This window comes from Panthera uncia (assembly GCF_023721935.1).
Source record: "Panthera uncia isolate 11264 chromosome B2 unlocalized genomic scaffold, Puncia_PCG_1.0 HiC_scaffold_24, whole genome shotgun sequence".
NCBI classification, from domain to species: Eukaryota; Metazoa; Chordata; class Mammalia; order Carnivora; family Felidae; genus Panthera; species Panthera uncia.
The window spans coordinates 68,868,451-68,889,216 of NW_026057580.1; the positions used below are offsets into that span (position 1 = coordinate 68,868,451).

General features: G+C 38.6%; 1 protein-coding gene and 1 long non-coding RNA gene across 10 annotated transcripts in view; one reads left to right on the forward strand and one right to left on the reverse strand.

Annotated features, from left to right (window-relative positions):
• Positions 1-20,766, reverse strand: part of CDK19 (cyclin dependent kinase 19) — a 190,643-nt gene that overhangs the window by 15,976 nt on the left and 153,901 nt on the right. For 8 of the 9 annotated variants that reach the window (XM_049654165.1, XM_049654173.1, XM_049654168.1 and 5 more), the window contains 7 exons: positions 18,015-18,072; positions 12,810-12,941; positions 8,523-8,666; positions 8,291-8,360; positions 2,798-2,870; positions 1,700-1,797; positions 647-725 (listed from right to left, as the gene is read on the reverse strand). In XM_049654165.1, coding sequence (XP_049510122.1) covers positions 647-725; positions 1,700-1,797; positions 2,798-2,870; positions 8,291-8,360; positions 8,523-8,666; positions 12,810-12,941; positions 18,015-18,072 — 654 coding nt within the window. The remainder of the gene's footprint in view (positions 1-646; positions 726-1,699; positions 1,798-2,797; positions 2,871-8,290; positions 8,361-8,522; positions 8,667-12,809; positions 12,942-18,014; positions 18,073-20,766) is intronic. The other variant, XM_049654166.1, reaches the window with a different exon arrangement.
• Positions 13,527-15,565, forward strand: LOC125938802 (uncharacterized). The gene is made up of 2 exons (XR_007462818.1): positions 13,527-13,588; positions 14,867-15,565. It is a non-coding gene; the product is annotated as an uncharacterized LOC125938802 (long non-coding RNA).

The following is a 20,766-nucleotide window of genomic DNA, read 5'->3' on the forward strand; positions in this document are numbered from 1 at the left end:
ATAGGGCACACAGGAGAGTTCTGCATTCATTAAAACAGCTGTGGGTGCCTGGGTGGCTTAGTGTTAGGCCTCCCACTCTTGGTTTTGGCTCAGATCATGATCTCAGGGTTCGTGAGATCAAACCCTGCCTCCGGCTCTGCGCAGTCAGCGTAAGTAAGTAAGCGGAGCCAGTTTGGGATTTCTCTGTCTCCCTCTCTCTGCCCCTCCCCTGCTTACTTGGGCGCTCTCCCCCAAAATAAATGAATAAACCTTAACAAATAAATAAATAAAACTGCTGTTAATAGTCTTCTCGATCATGATTTTGGAAGAGTGGAGGGATATGGGGAGGGCCTGATCTAGCCAATTAGGAGCAAAGAACAGAATGGTGCTTTGAAGGAAGCCTGAATCAAGCCATGGTGATGACACTGAACAAACAAAACACAACCATTAAGGATCGGGGAATAAAATAGGCTATAAAACAAATCAGAAGCTCATTCATCTGTAAACTCATGATATTTCAAATTGCAAAGTACATCTACAATAAAGTAACCACATAATTAAAATAGAAGGCAGCCAAATACATAGGAATCATTAAATTGTACTTCCCTAAATTCTCTTTTTGCCTCCCTTACTCCCTGGAAATAGAAGTGTACCGCGTAGCTTATACCTTGTCACCTTTCTCTTCAGGTTCATCTTCATTAAGGAATTCTCGTTTGGGGTATGGAATCTGGCAGCCAGCAAACACACTAAAAAATCATTTTTTTAAAAAAAGAATACATATCAGGACCTAAAATCCACAGTATCATTGACCTTGTTAATTTAAAATTCCACTTTTTTTTCCTTAACATATTGCCTACTCATCATCAATAGCTACTGTTTGCTGAATGTCTCCCAAGACAACTTAATTTAAGCAAATAAAAAAAGAATTTTGGGGGGTATCTGGGTGGCACAGTCAGTTGAATGTCAGACTCTTGATTTCAGCTCGGGTCCTGATCCCAGTGTCACGGGATAGAGCCCTGAGTCTGGCTCCACACTGACCATGGAGCCTGCTTAACATTCTTCCTCTCTCTCTCTCTCCCTCTCTCTGCCTCTGCCCCTCTCCCTTACTTGTGCGCTCTCTCTCTAAAACTTAAAAACAAAACAAAACAAGAATTTGTTGTCTAAGTCTTATACTAATTACCGCTTTCAATAATAAATCTTAATTGCCATTAGTTGACGTATATGATGTAGAGGTTTCTCCACACAAACTCAATTACTACTAAACAATAACTGAATTTGTAATTGCCTCAACAATGAAAATACTTTTTTTTTCTTCAAGAAAAGCCACATCTCTAATAAATACAAGCATATGGGTATAACAAGGATGGGAAATGCAGGGGTTTTGGTAGCACAGTGGATGCATAGACTTTTAAATTTCGCAGTTCCCTACTGAGTTGGTTTAAACTCATCTGCCTGACTATAAACATCCCACCTGTTCTCAGTTGTAGTTTTCCCTGTAACACTGAATGATGGTCATTCCTAAAACACCTGTTTTCATTCACACCTCTCTAGAGCGCTGCCTGTTTCAGAATATAGTCCCTTTCTCTCCAGAAGTTCTTCTCCAAGGTAGGATTAATGGAAAACTTCAGTAACCCTATAGGAACAAGTGCTTCTCTTACTTTAGTCACCGTCTGACATCCTCAACCCGGAGCAAAGGACACGGAAAATGTAGCATACATACTCTAACGTTGGCAAGGGGTCCTCCTGAAAATAGGGATCCTGTAGAGCTTGCTCCGAGGTAATTCTCTTGGTTGGATCCATAGTAAGGAGTTTCTGAAGCTAAAGTAACACATAAGAAATCGATAGCACATGGAAAGGTTGTTTATAAATCAGTGTTTTGGCTTTTGTATTAATGTCTAGCAGGATTAATATCAAATGCCATTTCGTACAGCTCACCACAGATTAGTATGGAGCAATTGGCACACTACATACATTTATGTAAAATTGGTAGAAATCATTAGCGTTAAAGCCCTTTTGCTATGTCTTTTTTTTTTTCTGCTGATAAATCAGAAAAATTGGAAAAAAATAAGTCTGGAAGTCAAGAGTGACATCTCAAAAGAAAACTATTTGATGTTGCCTTAGCATCCACCAATTTCTTTTCTTTCTAAAAAGGAGGAGGGGTGCCCAGGTGGCTCAGTCGGTTAAGCATCTGACTCTTGATCTCCGCTCAGGGCTTGAACTCATGACCTCATGAACACCATGCTGGGTGTGGAGCCTACTTAAAAAAATGTGGGAGGTGCCTTGGGGGGCTCAGTTTGTTGAGTGACCAATTCTTGATTTCGGCTCAGGTCATGATCTTGAAGTTCATGGGTTCAAGCCCCACACAGGGCTCTGCACTGACTGCTAAGACCCTGCTTGGGGTTGTCTGTCTCCCTGTCTCTCTGCACCCCCCCCCCCCATAAATAAATAAACTTAAAAAGAAAAATCACCAGTTTGGGGCACCTAGGTGGCTCAGTCAGTTAAGTAAGCTTCCAGAGTCTTGATTTCAACTCAGGTCCTGATCTCATGGTTGTGGGATCAAGCTCTGTATGGGGCTCCCTGCTGTGTATGGAGCCTGCTTAAGATTCTTAAGATTCTCTGCCCCTTCTGGGCTCACGCATATGCATGTGTGTGTGTGCATGCATGCATATACTCAAGAAAGGAAGAAAGAAAGAAAGAAAGAAAGAAAGAAAGAAAGAAAGAAAGGAAGGAAGGAGGATAGCTAGGACAATTCCATGAATGAGACAAGATGGGTCTGTGCTATGGACCCAACTTCCCCATCTGGCAGAGAGGCACCTACCAAGAGGAACACTTTGCTGTCAGGCTTGACCTTGTGTTTCTCCATGTACTTTATGAGGCTACTGTTGGCATACCTGCAAGAACATAATAATCACACATCACTGGAAACACTCACACTTTTTTTTCAAATAATGTTTATTATTGAAGTACAGTTTACACAATAAAGCTCCCAGATTGGTTTTCCTATAAGGTACGTGTTTAGGCCATTGTCTTTTCAATGATTAGTGAAAGAATACGTAACCAAATATTGGTAAATGTGTGCAGTGGGAATTGTTAAACACAGTATGTAAGAGTTTCTATTGTTACAATCTCTTTGGAAAATAATTACACATTAACCACTAGAGCTGAAAATGTGAACAACCTATAACCTAGCAATTCCCTTCCTAGGTACATACTCTAAGAGATTCCTTTGTGCATGTGTATCACAGGATGTGTGAACAAGAATGTTCTTAGCACTCCTGTAATAGAAAAAACTGTAAACAACACAAACGTCTACCAATTAAAGAATGGGTATATTGGGGCGCCTGGGTGGCGCAGTCGGTTAAGCGTCCGACTTCAGCCAGGTCACGATCTCGCGGTCTGTGAGTTCGAGCCCCGTGTCAGGCTCTGGGCTGATGGCTCGGAGCCTGGAGCCTGTTTCCGATTCTGTGTCTCCCTCTCTCTCTGCCCCTCCCCCGTTCATGCTCTGTCTCTCTCTGTCCCAAAAATAAATAAAAAACGTTGAAAAAAAAATTAAAAAAAAAATAAAGAATGGGTATATTGTTACATATTCACAGAATGGAATATTGAACAATAGTTAAAATGAATACAGAGATTGAGTGGGAAATAAAAGAAAGCAAACTACAAAAGAAAATACAAACTGTAATATAATTTATATGAAGATAAAAGATATATTAAACTGAGCAATAATTTATTTGGAATACATAACACCTGTAGCAAAACTATAATGAAAAATGTGGAATGACAAATACAAATTCAGAATATATGTTCTTTCCTATATATGAAATATTTCACACTTAAAAAGGTCAAAAAATAAGTAACATATATGTTCATGGTAGAAAATTTAGAGAATATAGAAAAGTATAAAGAAAAAAACTGAAATCACTCGTAATCAAGCCACTCAATGATTAAAACAAACAAAAAAACACTGCCAAGATTTTGCTAATTTTCCTTTGACATTCTTGCTATGCTTTTATATACATGACACAGACACAGAGGGATTTCTGTTTTGTTTTGTTTTTATAAAATTGGGATCACACTATACAAATTGTCCTCTTTTCACTTAATATTGTTTCATAAACACTTTTCCTTGTTCAGTGCTCTCTAAACTACTCATTTGCAGTGGTTATATATGTATATTCCTAGTGTTACTGATGTTGTTTGTTTCACAATAGTTAAATACAGGTCTTTGTAGGTTAATCGGGTCCACATGGTAGGGAAACAATACTGCACATAGGTGGGAAACAGAGATCCCTTTCAGACCCTGACTCAGTCATTTACCAGTTGTGTGACCTTGGGCAGTTAGTTAACCCTTATGAAAGCCTTAGCTTCCTCATCTGAAAACTAAAGATTACAATTATACCTCTCTTATAGAGTGTTGTGGGGACCATATGAGAAAATGCAGGTAAGGGCTTAGCACCACACCTGACACATAATAAACACTTGGTTAGCTACCTGTGGCTGCTCTGATTGCTTCCACAGGATAAATTCTTGGGTTTATTAGGTCAAAGAGTATGTGCATTTCAAAGCCAGTTTTATGTGCTCTAAAACCTTGCTACATGAACCTGGCCCTCAGATCAGCAGCATGGGCCCCGAGAGCCCACATTAGAAATATAGATTCTCAGGCCCTATCCCAAATTCAGAATCAGAATCTGCGTTTTTAACAAGGTCTCCAGGTGATCTGTAGGTACATTAAAGTTTGAGAAACATTTTTCTCACCAGTGGCATACAAGGAAGAGGGCCCATTTTATCATACCCTTGCCAGCCCTAGGTATGTTCATTTTTAAAATCTTTGCCATGTGAGCCTGGGTGGCTCAGTCAGTTAGTGTCTGACTTGGGCTCAGGTCATGATCTCACGGTTCGTGGGTTCGAGCCCCGCGTCAGGCTCTGTGCTGACAGCTCAGAGCCTGGGGCCTGCTTCAGATTCTGTGTCTCCCTCTCTCTCTGCCCCCTCCCCACTTGAACTCTCTCTCTCTCTCTCAAAAATAAATAAAAATTAAAAGAATAAAAATAATAAAACAAAATCTTTGCCATGTATATATAAAATTTTTTCGGGGCTCCTGGCTGGCTCAGTCAGCAGAGCACGCAACTCTTAATCTCAGAGTTATAAGTTTGAGTCCCATATTGGGTATAGAGATTGCTTAAAAATAAAATCTTAAAAAAAATTAAAAAAAAATTTTTTCCTCCAATACTAGGAACATTTTTATTAGCAAGGTAACCACTAAATTTATTAATGGGAAGAGATTTTAAAGTTTATGCAGAAATGTAGTTTGTCTACATACATGTCTTTGGTCTTTGTGTCGAATCATTGATTTCTCTGGGTTAACTCCAGATTCTAAGTTATTTGTTTCTATCATAAGATCAGACTGTGCTTATTGTAACATTCAATTTAAAGTCAACTTGTAGATTTCCTTTTAATCCTATTTTCACGTTGCCTTCTACTTATACTTAGGCTGACACTTTAGAAAGATTACAGAAACTTCTATCACTATTCTTCCTGATTCACTTTAAGAGTAATTTTTTTGGTTCTTTTCATCTGATATAATGAAAACAAGTTATTTTTCCTTTATTTGAGATAATTTTTTCTGGAAAAAAAATTTTTTTTAATGTTTATTTATTTTTGAGAGACAGAGAACGAGCAGGGGAGGAACAGAGGGAGAGGGAGACACAGAATCCGAAGCAGGCTCCAGGCTCTGGGCTGGACTCAGAGCTGGACTCAGACACAAAGCCTGACGCGGGGCTCAAACCCACGGACCGTGAGATCATGACCTAAGCCGAAGTCAGTTGCTCAACCGACTGAGCCATCCAGGTGCCCCTGGAATTTTTAAATAATATTTTACTTCAGTGGCTTGTATGTACTACTACATTAGATTTAGCTAATTAAAAAATTTTTTTTAATGTTTTATTTATTTTTGAGAGAGAGAGAGAGACAGAGACAGAGTATGAGTCGGGGAGGGGCAGAGAGACAGAATCCAGGAAGCAAGAGCCTGACATGGGGCTCGAACCCATGAACCACGAGATCATGACCTGAGGCAAAGTCAGACACTTAAACAACTGAGCCACCCAGGCGCCCCTAGATCTAGCTAATTTTTAATAAACTCCTTTCATCTTATATATTAGTAGCTGCTTTCATGGGGGTACAATTGTTTGCTTAAGACATATGGGCTCTTATTGCTGAGCTTTTCCTATGACTTTTCTGAGTTTCATTTATCTTTTAAAGCTCTCCTTTTATTTCTAGTTACTGTAAACACTGTAATTTTATGTGAAAATTTTCCTTTGGTCTTTAAACAATAAGTGTTCACTGCCGACATTAATATTCTCCATCTTTTATATTATTAGCATGTCTTCAATTACTTGAACCACTTTCATATAATGTCCATTTGACAGTAACTACTGAGCATGTACTATGTACCAGGCCCTGGGTATACATATAATGATGGATAAGAAAGATATAACCCATATTATCTAGAGGGAAGGCAGATAAGTATTCAAAAGCTAACTGTAGGGGCACCTGGGTGGCTCAGTCAGTTGAGTGTCCCACTCTTGATTTCAGCTCAGGTCATGGAATCAAGCCTCACATTGGGTTCTGTGCTGAGTATGGAGTCTGCTTGGGATATTCTCTTTCTCTCTCTCTCTCTCAAAAATTTTTTTTTAAAAAAAGGTAACTGTAGTGCAAAGTCATCAGTGCTGAGAGAAACAGCCCAGGATGCAAGAGAGGAGTACGTGACTCAGACCTAGAAGGTCAAGGGAGGCCTCAGCAGGCAAGTGATGCCCAAGGCAAGACCTAAAGGACAAGTAGAAAGGAAAAATAGGAGTTAATCTGAGGAAATGAGTGGGAGTAAAGTACATCCTAGACTGAAGAAACAGCATGTGTAAAAACCCAGAGGTCAAAAAAAAGCCCTGGGTTTTCAAGCTTCTTAAAGAAATTCATGCTGTCTAGGCTGTAGAATACAAAGTGGACAGTTGTGTAGGAGATGAATTTGGTGATGTAGAAGCCAGAGCTCTGTAAGCCATACTAAGGAAGTGAGAGCAATAGTGAATTGAGAGCAGCGAGGAGACCAACATGATCAAATTTGCTTTGGGCAATGACTGTGGTATAGACAGTGAGTTGGAATAAAGACTGGAGGTAGAAATACCACTTGGGAGGCCACTGCAGGATCCTAAGCGAGAGAGAGAGAGGTCTAGACTGTAATAGTGGCAGAGTAGATGGAGAGAAATACAAAGAACTGACTAGATTTACTAGTTTTTTGGATCCTACAGGGTAACATGGAAGAGAAGGCGATAAAAGAAGGATCAGGGATATGTCAGGTCTTGGGCTTGAACAACTGGGTGAATCACGGAGTCGTTTCCTAAGATTGGAAATACAGCGGGAGGAAGGTATGGGAGGATAGATGATGAGTTCAGTTTTGGACCTTTAACTTAACGTATTTATAGAAATTTCAGGTTGGGATTCCATGAGGCAATTAGACAAATGGGTCTGAAATTTGGAGAAGAGATCTGAGTCGGATGCATAAACTGGGAATTATTAGCATCATCGATGGTAAACTGTGGCCAATAAGATCAGAGAGACTGCCCGGGACAATGTCCAGAGTGAAAAGACAGCCCAAGACAGAACCTTGAGTAATACCAGTGCCATCTTTAAGAGAGAGAGACAGGAAAAAGACCCCACCAAGGACTGTGTAAAAGAGGGGCCAAAAATGACAAGTGCCATTCCCTCCTTCTCTTTGTCATGTCTGCTTTTGTTCCTACAAGCTATCCTGTCTTGACATTTCCTGTTAAGTCGCCCAGAAGAAAACCTCTTCCTCTAGGTGTGTGCATTTGTAACAAACTCCTCACACTCTGTCACCTTTATTCTCTCCCTCCTACTCAATATACACATTCCCACCAGTGTGTTTTACCCTGCTTCCAGGCCATGTGGCCTTCCTTCTGTTGTCCTTCCTGGTTGCCTCACCCGGCATTTCAGTCACTAGTCATTATTCAGATAAAGATCAAATCACAGTTGTAGCCTTGAACTGAGCCCTCATCATGCTAAAACAGGAGACACATTTAAACATGATACTGACCCTTAAGATTCTTAAAAGTTTATAAAATACTACAGCCTAAGCCTAACATGTATGTTAGCAACATCTGGAAAATCTTCTTTAAATCATAAGCATAATTAATACATTAAAATCTAAATTTCTGGTTTAAATACTAATCTATATCTGTTTTTTAAAGGATTAATTTAAATATTCCCAGTGAAGTTACTACTTATATCTAATATGAAATTACTTACGTTGTTCTTCTAAAGTCTTTCTGAAGTGTAGGGTATTCTGGCATCTTTCTAATATCTTCCCAATCTTTATCTTACAAAAAAATATCAAATATTGTTATAGAAAATAATGTTACTTCTATCAAAAATCTATTTTAGCTTAAAAATATACATAAAAATACTCAAAATATGCTTTTGAAAAGGAATTATTTTGAAATATGACTCAAATATTATTTTGAGAAGAAAAATAAATTACCTGCAGGAAACCCCATGACACTAAATATCCGATCTAGTTGATCATGATGAAAGGGATTGCTTGTTTTTATATCTTCCTGACGACAGTGAAAAATAGGTTCTGAAGTCAACAATTCAGCAAATATGCAACCTATTGCCCATATATCTATGAAAGAAGAAGAAGTGTTTGCACACATTTATTATATTTCTTGGGTTATAACTCTTAGGTATAATCATAACCTACATGTAAAAATACTTTTCAGTGATGAAATATACAAAGTATGATAACTATATTAAGAAAACATATATATGACATGAAATAGCTGTTTCATCATGTAACAGATTGAAAGCCAAATAAAAAACATTTACTTGTAAATTTCCTAATGAAGATACACTTGGGAAACTCAATTTAGCAAGCAAGGAATTTACATTTAGGCAAAGCCTTTCTAACCACTATTAACAATGTAGTCAGCGAAGCATTCAACTGATAATCTAATACAGGGTATAAAATTCATGACCTGGTAGACTAAGACAATATCATCATCAGGTATATAGTGATTCATTCCTTTAGTCAATTAACTGCATAATGATAGAGCATAATTTCTGATTTAGGAGTCTAGACAAACAGGACAGACCATATAAAATGATTTGCAAAAAACTTAACTTTTGTTTGAAAGACTACCAACTTCAGTTTTTCCAACAAATTGTAAGGTCTAGAAGCTAATAAATACAAGTATATATGGGTACAACATGACATCAGGAGAGAAGTTATTTGAACATAATCACTTGGATTAAGCTGTTCCATTGCTCCAATATTCCAGGAGAAAGTTAGGCATCTTTAAAAGTTTTACTAACCATTTCAAATCACCAGTTTTAGATTATTCTATTTGGATTTTACACATTGAAAAATTGTAATTTAGATTCTAAGACTATAATATTATATTTGCAATGCTTTGCCAAATGTATAAGTGAATTTTTATAAGATATATATTCACACTTGCCCACTTAAATAAATACTATGTCGTATTTTTTTTAAAAATAATAATGCACAGACCACAGTATAGGATAGAAAAGCACAGTGTTTAGTAGCCTACTAAATGTGGGAATCACATTCTGTAGACAAGCTAATTAAGAAAAAAGTCTAATTATAGCCATTAGCTAGAATTAACATTGGTATGTTATTTCATAAAACAAATTGCTAAATGAAAAAAAAAAAACATAGTGTAATGTCTCACTCCATTCAGGAACAGTTTCCTTTCACATAAGTTAGCCTTTTGGATAATGGAAACATATCCCTTCAATACCCATTTTTTTATCACACCATTACCTGCCATCTAAAGAGGTTATAAAATATCATTTACTCTTTCTTAATGACTCAGAAGGGTCATCATCATCATAAGCATCCATCATGAAAGAGTAGAGTAATAACTCTTCAGTGTCTACTATTAAATTCTTTTCTCTCTCCCACATCATGTTGTTGTCACTCTTGCCTCTGACAGAGCTGCCTCTGATAGTCCCATCTCTCTTCCTGCTGGCTGCCTCTACTATGCAGTCGGCTGGGACTAGTACTGCATGTTTCTGGTCATGCCAATTTCTGGTCTGCCTTCCATTTAAAGGACAGGAGCCAGGATCTAGATCTCCTGAGAACTGCTAAGAGAAGGAACCTCAGAGTAGCAGGTAATGTTAAATTTTAGGGTTTCTTGCCTCATATTAGCCTCTAATTTTAAATGGTTATCTGGTTCCTGTATCATCTATACCCATTTCTCAGCTCTCAGATCTCAAGACTGTTCCTCCCTCCTTCCTTCCCGCCCTTTACACACACACACACACACACACACACACACACACACACACACGCTGTCATTCCCCAGCCCCCCTAAATGTCACTCCATAAAACTTCACTGATATCAAATCACCGAACTCTTTTTTTTTTATATGCTCTGAATAGAAATAATACTCATTTCTGACATGAACCAGCTATAGAGAAGAGTAAGAATAAGTGAATGGCTATGTATTTATTCTATATATTTATAATGTCTGCTAGGAATATATTTCAAGCCTAAAAATAACTTATTTGGGGAATATTCTTTCTCTGGGTCTTCTTTCCTAGTGTCTATCCAGAAGGGATAACTGCAACTTAACTAAAATTAAAAATCAGCGATTATATTTTTATCTTTATCTGTAAGTTGTAAACTGATTTAAACTTAATTTCAGTTGTCCTTACCCTGAGGAAATAGGAAATATAGTGGATTTCTAATTCATACTCAGTTAGCTTTACTTCCCCAAAAGATATCTAGTTTTATTTCAATGGTAGAAGAGCTAATCAGAAAATATTCATAGAACTGTGCTTCTCAACGTCCGGGCTGTCAAAGTGTGTGGACCATGTGCAACAGAACCATTTAATGGCACGTACTACATATGGGACTTACTGCCACAGATTGGCTCTATCAGAATCTCTGAGAGTGGGACAGGCTTTGGTGGGAAGTCACTTAGTTTAACAGAAGGTTTTGGCTGAATCTGCCTTTTCTTACTGGAAATCTCCCTTGGAGATCTAGACTGTGAGCTTGGTAAGAGCCCAGCGCATGTCGATTTCTACTGTTAGCACATCCCCTACTTGCTGCCCTGTGTTCTGGGTTATCTCATCATCAGTTCTGTGCTGAGGCACCAACCTGGTGCTGCTCAACTAACATGCCTCTTTCTCTGGCGTCTCTTCAGTCTCCTGCTATCCCCCGGTGCCTTCTGAGATTGTCTAAGAGACTTTACTGCTCTGGATTGAGAGATCCAAGAGAAAAAGCAAACGCAATTCTCAAAGTTTCAAAGACACAGCTCTTCAGTAAAAATCACTCACTGGAATGTAAGTAGAGTCAGGTTCTGATTTTAACCCCTCATTCTGAGAGCCCTCTATTCCTTCCGTCTGCTTGTGCAGTTCTGAATTTTTCACAGACAGCTGACCCTGTCCGTGGCTGAGAGCGTGGCCTCGGTAGCCTCTGAACGCAGCCTCACTGTGGGCTCAGCTGCTGGTGGAAGGGTCTAAGGTCGGTATCAGACTCCTCTACTGTCAAACACTCACGGGATTTTTCACTAATTGAACAAAATGTTTCGGCAATATTTACAAAGTATCACAAGATTCCAGCCCCTTGCTAGCGTCACCATACCTGGACAAAGTATATATACGCTCGGCGTCTCAGTTTTGCAGAAATCAGACCTGATAAATGAGGACATCACTATATTTTATTTTTTGTTTCTCCTTTTACCCACGTATAGGTTAGTTATCTATCGAATCTTTTCCAACATGGGAGCTTCCTTTGTAGTTCTTTGCATGTTACCAGGTTTTTCAGAAGTTTAACAGAGAAAGGTTTGTGCTCATCTGTTTTTAATAATTTCGTATTTTTGGTGCCTTTATTAAATAGAACTCAACAAATGCAGCTAAATGTAGTCAAAACTGGTATCAGTCTAATACCAGTAAACAGAAAATTCCACACAAGGAAAATTTCAAGAAATACATGCGGGAGATTTTGGCACCTTATAGAACTAGCCCATCATAGTGACAGTACTACCCACCTCTTCTCTTTTCACCTCTTTTCGAGAAATCTCTAGGTTTGAGTACAGCTCCCTCTTCCTGACTCCCTCAATTTGTAGCTGGGCCCACTGAGGACACTGTAGTCATCAGGTAGCAAAACCCTTGTCTGTTCTGGAGCAGACTTTAAATCCTACAGAGAGTGTGTTTATAACAGGTTTTCTTACTCCATTTTTTCTCTTGGCAAAATGGCAAGAGGCTGAGCACAGCTAACCGACCCAGACTCTTATTTCCTCCTGTAATGGAGAAACTGCTACTCTGATCAGCGTCATGGTGGGAGAGAAAAATTAGTCACGTTACTTCTTGTTTAGGAAAGGACGGACGGACTGACTTTCCCCCAGTAGAAGGGCCTTTTGCCAACACCACACTATTCTTGTTTTCTGTTTTTCTTTTTGTGGAGAAAACAATTCTAGAAATCTCTCCAGTTCTTCTGATCGATGGTAGGTAAGTGCAAAATAAAACTTGTATGTTATCATTTCCATGGCAATTCAACAGGATCAGATAACTCTATTCTCTAAAAGAAAATGTTTTCTCCTTTTACAAGAACCATATTCTCCTACACGGTTAAAAATCCTAATCTACCAGAATATAAAATGCAGGAATACAGACGACAATAGGACTTTTACAAAGAGATATAAAGCGGTTTTTACAAAGCAGCTTCATAATTATTATACCATTTGGTATTTATGATAATTTGATGCTAAGATAGTAAATCATTTTAGACTAACTTACCAATGGCCTTTGTATAATGTCTTGCACCAAGCAGAAGTTCTGGAGCCCGATACCAAAAAGTCACAACTACTGGATCCAAATCTGCTAGTGGCTTTAGAGGAGAATTGAACAATCTGGCAAAACCCATGTCCGCTAAAAAATGAAATAAGTTAATATAAAACTCAGTCTGGCATGCTACTAGAACCATGCAAGGTTGATGACAACAGCCACTATTGAAGACAATAACTTTATAAAGCAATCCTTTTATTCCTTTTCAACCAGGGGTCTGGACCAGGCACCAGATCCCCCCTTCTGAGTAGATATTATTATCGTGCCTATTTTACTGATAAAGAAACTGAGGCCTGAAGATATTCTGACTTGCCCAAGGCCACAGAGCTAGTAAATACAGAGTCATAATTAGAATCCAGGTCTGACTTCAGATCCCTGGCTTTCAGAGACATAATATTCTTAAATGTTTTTTTAAACTGAAACAGTCTAAAAATTTCCATGGTTAATTATGACCTCTGGACGCCTCTGCATCTAAACACTGACTACATCTGAGTGTGGCGTGAGCTGGAATTGGCTCGTGGATGCATGAGAGCCAGTTTGTACACATTTCTCCCCAACACTGAGTTGAGTGATGTCATGCGACTTGAAATTGGCTACCATGGGAATATTTACATCATAGAAAACAACAAACGCTACACACTGGGGATTTTTTCCACCCAGGGAGCCATTGTTGGATAATTACCAGCACATCATATACATGTTTCCAGGAAAATGTATACAATATGTACGAGGTAATTTGTTATAATTTGTTATAATTCAGGGTGTAACAAAGGTCTATGCCAAAGCTAACTGAGTTAAATATTAGAGGTATACACAAGTAGTAAAAAGAATATTTATTACTATAATAAGTTCCTGGGTGTCTGGCTGGCTCAGTCTGGAGAGTATGTGACTCTTGATCTTGGGGTTGTGAATTTGATCCCCAGGCTGGGTGTAGAGATTACTTAAAAATAAAATTAAAAAAACAATCTACCATATAATAAGTCCTTGAGACTATCTAATTTTCTTAAGATTTAATAAATAACAAATACCTTTCATTTATCAAGTACTTCAGAATTACAGATGGTTTTCACATATATCATGTATCTCTTCATCTAATCCTCATGCTGGTTTAATAAGTATTTTGTTCCCCACCTCTGAGATGAAGAATCTAAAGTCCAAGGCAGTTAAGTGACTTTCCCAAGGTCACAGGGATAGCAGTAAAAATGCTAGTATTCAAACAAACCATGTTATAACTTAGCAGCTATATTCTTGATCATTGATCTGACATCCAATAGATTATACATATAACAATCACATATCACAGAGGTCAAATCACAAGAATGAAAAACCTCCGTAATTTGAAATATGTAATGTACACAGTATATTTTGCAGTATATTTTGACTGTATAAGTGGTCCCAATGAACTATGTAATAGCACATTAAGGTTTAATGTACTGTTTAATCATTTAATCTAAAACTACATGCTATAAACATACATTAAAATTTTAATTTACAGCGATTTTGTTCCTTTAGAATTTGAATATTTTACAAGGCTTTCTGAGAATGCTTTGGAGAACACAGGTCATAAAAAATAAGGCTATCCAAGGAAGCCTGTGCTGATGCCTACTGTTTCCTAACTAAATTTCCTCCATAGCAAAGACATTCAAAATCTTTCTACCAATATTACGCCTACTTCAAAGCACTGCTTTATGTATTTAATACATGCTGATTGTTGCTGATGGCAAAGTAATGTGATGAAATGTTTCACCCATTGAAAAGTATGTTATTTTTAAGTAAAAGCTGAAGCCAGTATTTCTCCCTTTATTCCCTACCTTCTTAGTTTTATATAAGCCTCATCTATTCAATGTCAGATGAAATCAAGTCCAAAGGAAACCATAAACATTCTTAAAAATAATTCCTGTCTATTATTTGAACTTTAAAGGAGTTTCAAACCATTTCTCAAATAATCACCAATGTAGACAAAAGGTAACTAACCTAAACATTCCTAACAGTTGTTTTCCTAAAATTAGGTATGAGTGAAACCGTTCCATTCAACAGATTGCAGTGATAAAATTCTGGTGTGAGTGCTAATGAGACAGTATCAGATGAAGAAAAGCAGGAAAACCATGGTGTCTACCACCAAGGAACTGACATGAAGGTGAGGTGACAAAATACACAGAGTAGATAAAAACAGAAGTGCTGTAAGACTAAAGGTGAGTTATCACTGGCTTCTATTAGACTCTAAGTCCTATGAGGGGAGGGCATGTATCTCCTTCATGGCTCTATGTGGAACACTGGTAAACATTTGTGGAAGTGGGCCAAATTGAACATGGAACTTGAGCTGGATTCTCAAGGGTGAATCACTGAACAGTAAAAGGGGCAGGAAGCATTTCAGGTAAAACCTGAAGTCTTCAGGTTGCTGGGGAGGGGGAGGCTTAGGCACAGGGAAGGGCACGATGCATTTCTCATTTGACTGTGCTTTTCTTTTCACTCAAAAAAGGACTGTGTGGGGCGCCTGGGTGGCTCAGTCGGTTGGGCGTCTGACTTCGGCTCAGGTCACGATCTCGCGGTCCGTGAGTTCGAGCCCCGCGTCGGGCTCTGGGCTGATGGCTCAGAGCCTGGAGCCTGCTTCCGATTCTGTGTCTCCCTCTCTCTCTGCCCCTCCCCCGTTCATGCTCTGTCTCTCTCTGTCTCAAAAATAAACGTTAAAAAAAAAAAATTTTAAAAAAGGACTGTGTTAAAGTGTTAAGCACAGGTATCAGAGCATTACTAAGGTTTAAAAAGTAATGTGCTATTACCACAAAAATTAAAAGCAATTTAATCAACTAAATTGTTTTCTAGACTGCTGGTATTACTTCTTGCTTACTTTTAACCCTGATTGTATTCCAAATGGTGAATAGAATTACAATCCTAAAACTCTGAACGGTAGGGTAACCAACTGGCCCGGCTAGAATACAGAATTTCGGGTGAGGAGTACTAGAGATATCTGGGAGTAGTAAGAGGAAGACAGCAAGTGCGAGGGACCAGGATAGAGGGGATGGCTGGTACAAATGAGGGGAGAGTACAAGATGACAATGATGAATTTGGTTTGAAACAATGGAGCAGAGGTTGCCAGCAGCACATCCAAATTAAGGTAAAGATTCTGGCTAGGGGGAGAGAAGAGAATGAGACTCAGATCTTAGAATGATTTTTACAGAATCCAAGATTTTTAGGCCACACTCATCAATTCCTTAAAGTAGCAATTGTAGAGGGAGGCCATGCCCCGGCCTCCTTGGGCGTCTGACAAGGTTAACAGGAGTAGAAGCCAATAATAAATAAAATGCAGAAGTAAGAGCAAAAGTGGTAAGTAGAAAAACAGAATTATGTGATGTCACGTAGACCAAGGAAAAAGACAGTCTCAAGGCCAGACTGGTCAGAAGAACAAATGACTAAGGCAATAAAGGAAAACTGTGACTAAATACAGGCCACTAGATCTGATGAGACAGAGGTCATAGGTGACCTTTTTGGAGAGCAGTTTCGATAGAGGGACAGAATTAGAGGACAGATTAGGGTGAGTGGAACCAGTGGGTGAACATCGTATGTTCTAGCAGTAGAGGAACAAGGAGGGGAAATTGAATGAATAGTAAAGAAAACGAAATGGATATGAGAAGATTTATTTTAGAATTGGAAAAGGATTATGAAGGTTTAAAGGTGAAGAGGAGAAACTGGGGAAGCAGACAGTGGAGACACTGCAGTGTGAGAGTTTAAGTACAATGGGAAGCTATTTAGACGCTAGGGGGACCCCACATAGGTAGGACTCGGGAGGGGACAGTCACTCTTTCTCTGAGACCGTTTCAAAGGCAGCGCTGTGCCGACAAAAAGTAGTCAGTGAGGGTACAGCAGACAGCTTTGATATGGCTGGGCAGCAACATTTGTAGGGAAAGAGACTTTGGACTTGAGAGGCTGAGTAAGCCACAACCTCTCTAAAGTCAGCTCTCCTTCTCTGGAACATCCACCTTACAGGGTGGTTGTATAAAGTGAGGGAACATATGAAAGCATTTATGACACAGGGTAGTAAACTAATTATTTCACTGTCTGTCACAGGGAGGGACTGCCCTTTACCACCCTTTCCCTTTCACCAATGTCTAGCAAAAAGTAGGTCCTCAAATGCCTATAAGGAAAAGAGTGTGAGCGTGAAACAGAAAAAAGTGAGGAGTGGTAGAGAGGGGTGGGGAGGGAAGCAAAACGGAAGTGGGGGGGAAGGAAAGCAGCTACTTGGTTCTTAGTGACCATCAACAACATTTTTTATGACTCTGAATCTCAGCAAACTTAGCATAGAGGTTGAAAGGAAAGGAATTTGGTTTATAACCAACCAAATTTGGTTTATAACCAACCGAGGAGGATGCTTGGGTGTAGTAGGACAGAATGGATGTGCAATAGGTCAAGTTAGCACAATTCTGCATCACCCCTAGCATGACATATCCTAACAGCAAAGAAAGCAGGTTGATGAAACAATATTTATTTTAAAATCCTTCTGAAAACCATTGGAACATTTAATAAATGCAATTTCTATTACAAAAAAAAATTAGAATGAAGCATTTCTTCACCTCATTCTCTTCCCAAATACGTCAGAGGTATAAATGATGCCAATTTCTTCTAGAACGATCTTCAGGGTTGCAAAGGGAATCTTAACAAATGGGAAGGACTCCTGTGGGTGCCTTAATCTAAGACCACCACATAAGAGGGTTTATAAACATGTATATTTCATTTGGAAAAAATATGTTGGTACCTGGCACGGGCATGCAGGGGGCGGGGGCAAGGTATGTGGGAAGATGTGCGTGTGTTAGGTCAGGTGGGAGAGATGCCTTCAGGGAAAGAACACTGGTGAAGCTGAGACAAAAGCAAGACTTAGAAGATGACATTTAGGGCAGCTGTGCAGGAGAGCAACCACGGCACAAACACGTGCTTGGGTACTGTATGAGAATGAAATTTTTGTGGGCTTGCTTGCCTCAGCTTATTTGGGGAAGAAACCTGAGGAGTTTTAGCAACTATCTACCTACACCTCCCGACATATTTTCTAAAAACATGACGAGGAAGTCATTTTAAAATTAACCGCTTAAATAAGAGTCTTAAAAAGGGGAAACCATCTTTGCAGTCATTTCAGTTTCTTCATAAATCATTTGAGAAATAATTACCTACCTATTTTGACTCTCCCCCTTTCAGGACCTTCTCCCATTACTAGGATATTTGCTGGTTTCTAGGAATAAAAATAGAGCATTCAAATTACTATGTTTATTCTTTTGACATGCTCTAAAATGGAGAAAAGTTCTTAAAATATGAAAATATCACTTCTGTATTTTCATCAAAACCATAATACAATATTAAATACCCTCTATATAGTTAAAGCATTTGACATACTTGAAGTTAGCACTAACCTTCTATAAACATCTTTGCTTTGAAAACATTTATTTTCAAAATTATACAAATAATTACAAAGAAGTTGAAGCTATCATTTCTGTTTACCCCACAGCAGTCACAAGTGATGTGTTTTTTTTAAAAACCTACACATATTATAACTGTCCACTTGCTGCCCACAAGAAACAGTTTTTGTGGTTGAAAAGTGTTTTGTAAAATTTCAAATCACAGTATAATTACCTTCATTTAAATGAATTCAATGAAATATTCCTTGCTAAATATTTCTTAACTACTATAGGAAAACATGATCAACATTCAACAGACTCCATTCATATCCATATGCATTTCAGCTGTAGTTCATGCAAAAGTGCAAAATTCCAAATATAATTTCAAGATGTAGGAAAATAAAAATCAAGGCTAATACAGAACTGTATAAAGAAAAGAACAGATTGCAAATGTATCCATTGCTTTTAAGTCATCCTCATTTGTAGATATTTGGAAACAGAGAACTATGGAAATAGGCTTTTGGGCAAGTCAGTCTCCTCTGTAAACTATCAAGAGAGAAAATTTCGGATTCATTTATTCAATCAATGAACATATTTTTGTGTCTTAGGGACAAAAAACATATTGACAATCAAGAGGAAAAACAAGCACATGATGAATTAAATCCCTAGCCTCCAGATGCTCTTTACATAAGTAGAAAGAAAAAAACAGAAGCTTTGTATAATATTAGAAGCTAATGCTACGTGTGAGTTATAGAAAGGACTGACGTCTTGGGTTAGAGGTTAAACCAGATTACTTTTAGATCCCTTCCAATTTGCTGGCTCTTTTTTAAGTTTCAATGAAAACAATTAGCACTAAAAAAAAAAAAAAAAAAAAAGTTCAAAGGAGGAAGTGACAACTAGAGTTTCCACTGTTGAGGGAAATGTTCATTGGAGGTGAGGCAAGGGTGGTGTCCATTATCCAGATCCTGAAAAATGAACAGGAACTGGCATGTCAGGGTAGAAGAAGGACAAGGGCAGTGGAGGAGGTGAAAAGGCTATGAACAAGGTAGGCTTAGGAGACAGTAACCCAGACAGAACTCTGGACAGAAACCAGAGGACCCATGTTGGGGGTAGCAAAATTAACCTAGACTCTGGATAGTCTTAAATGCCAGGTGAAGTAATCTGATCTTTAAATGGCAGGCTGTGAGATCCCAGGAGAGGGGGAGCTATCAGAACTAGGTATAAGATAATAAAGGCTTTGTCCAAGGCCTTCTAAGCTGAAATGGAGAGGGAGTTATGGAGCTGAGTAACATTTTAAAGGAGAAATTAACAGGACTTTGTGACTAGTTGAAGTCAGAAGACTAAGACAAAGGGTGATACAAATTTCAGCAAGGTTTTGAGTTTCTGCAACTAAAAGAATGATGGTGCCTTTATTGTGGAACAGTTATGAGAGGTACTGGTTAGGGGGGGGGAACAATGTGAGATCCCTAAGTCATACTATTCAGAAGAGGATTTGAAAATTATTGTCACTGGAGTATGATGACTGAAGACACAAGACAAAATTAGTTTATCGCAGCAGAAAGAGAAAATAGCATCAGTCGAAACCCAGAGCTTCAAGATTCAAGTTTGATAATGATTTATCAAAGATCCATTATAGATAAAACACTATACTGCAGACCTTCAGGAAATAAAGAGAAATAAAACATGAAGCTCAAGACTTCAAAGAGCTTCAAAAATCTAATAAGGAAAGAAAGACAAACTGCTTTTTAGAATACAAGGCAGGTTATGAAAAGTACCAAAACAGCAAAAGAAAATGTCAGGAATGAATGATTCTTCTCAGTGAATATCAGGATAGACTTTAGGAAAAAGACTTTGGATGAATGAAGGATGACTAACATTCTGATGGGCCTAAATGAAAGAATGACTTTTCAGGCTCTGAGAACTCTGTAAGTAAGGGCACAGTCACATAAAAATAGAGACGTGGCATACTGGGAGAACCTGCACTAGAGCATAGGATGCTGGAAAGGGGCACCTGGGTGGCTCAGTCAGTTAAGCGTCTGACTTCGGCTCAGCTCATGATCTCGCGGTCCGTGAGTTCGAGCCCCGCGTCGGGCTCTGTGCTGGCAGCTCAGAGCCAGGAGCCTGTTTCAGATTCTGTGTCTCCCTCTCTCTCTGACCCTCCCCCGTTCATGCTGTGTCTCTGTCTCTGTCTCAAAAATAAATAATTAAAAAAAAATAAGACTGCAAACTACATTGGGAACAAAATGCCACATTAAAGAAACTGGAATTGATCCTATAGGCTAAGCCAAGACAGGACGGTGAGATAATCAGATTCATATTTAGGAAAAAAACTGGTAGCAATGTGAAGGCTGAATTGGAAAGGGTGGATGGATCACAAAGCAGAGACAGAAACCAATAGTCTAGGGAAAAGTAAGGGCACCCTAAATTGTGACAATGGTCATGGGGGAACATATAAGAGCATTTTAAGGTAAAAGTTCAAGACTTGGGATTGCTTTTTTATACCACCCTCTCCACCCTCCATAGTCATGCAT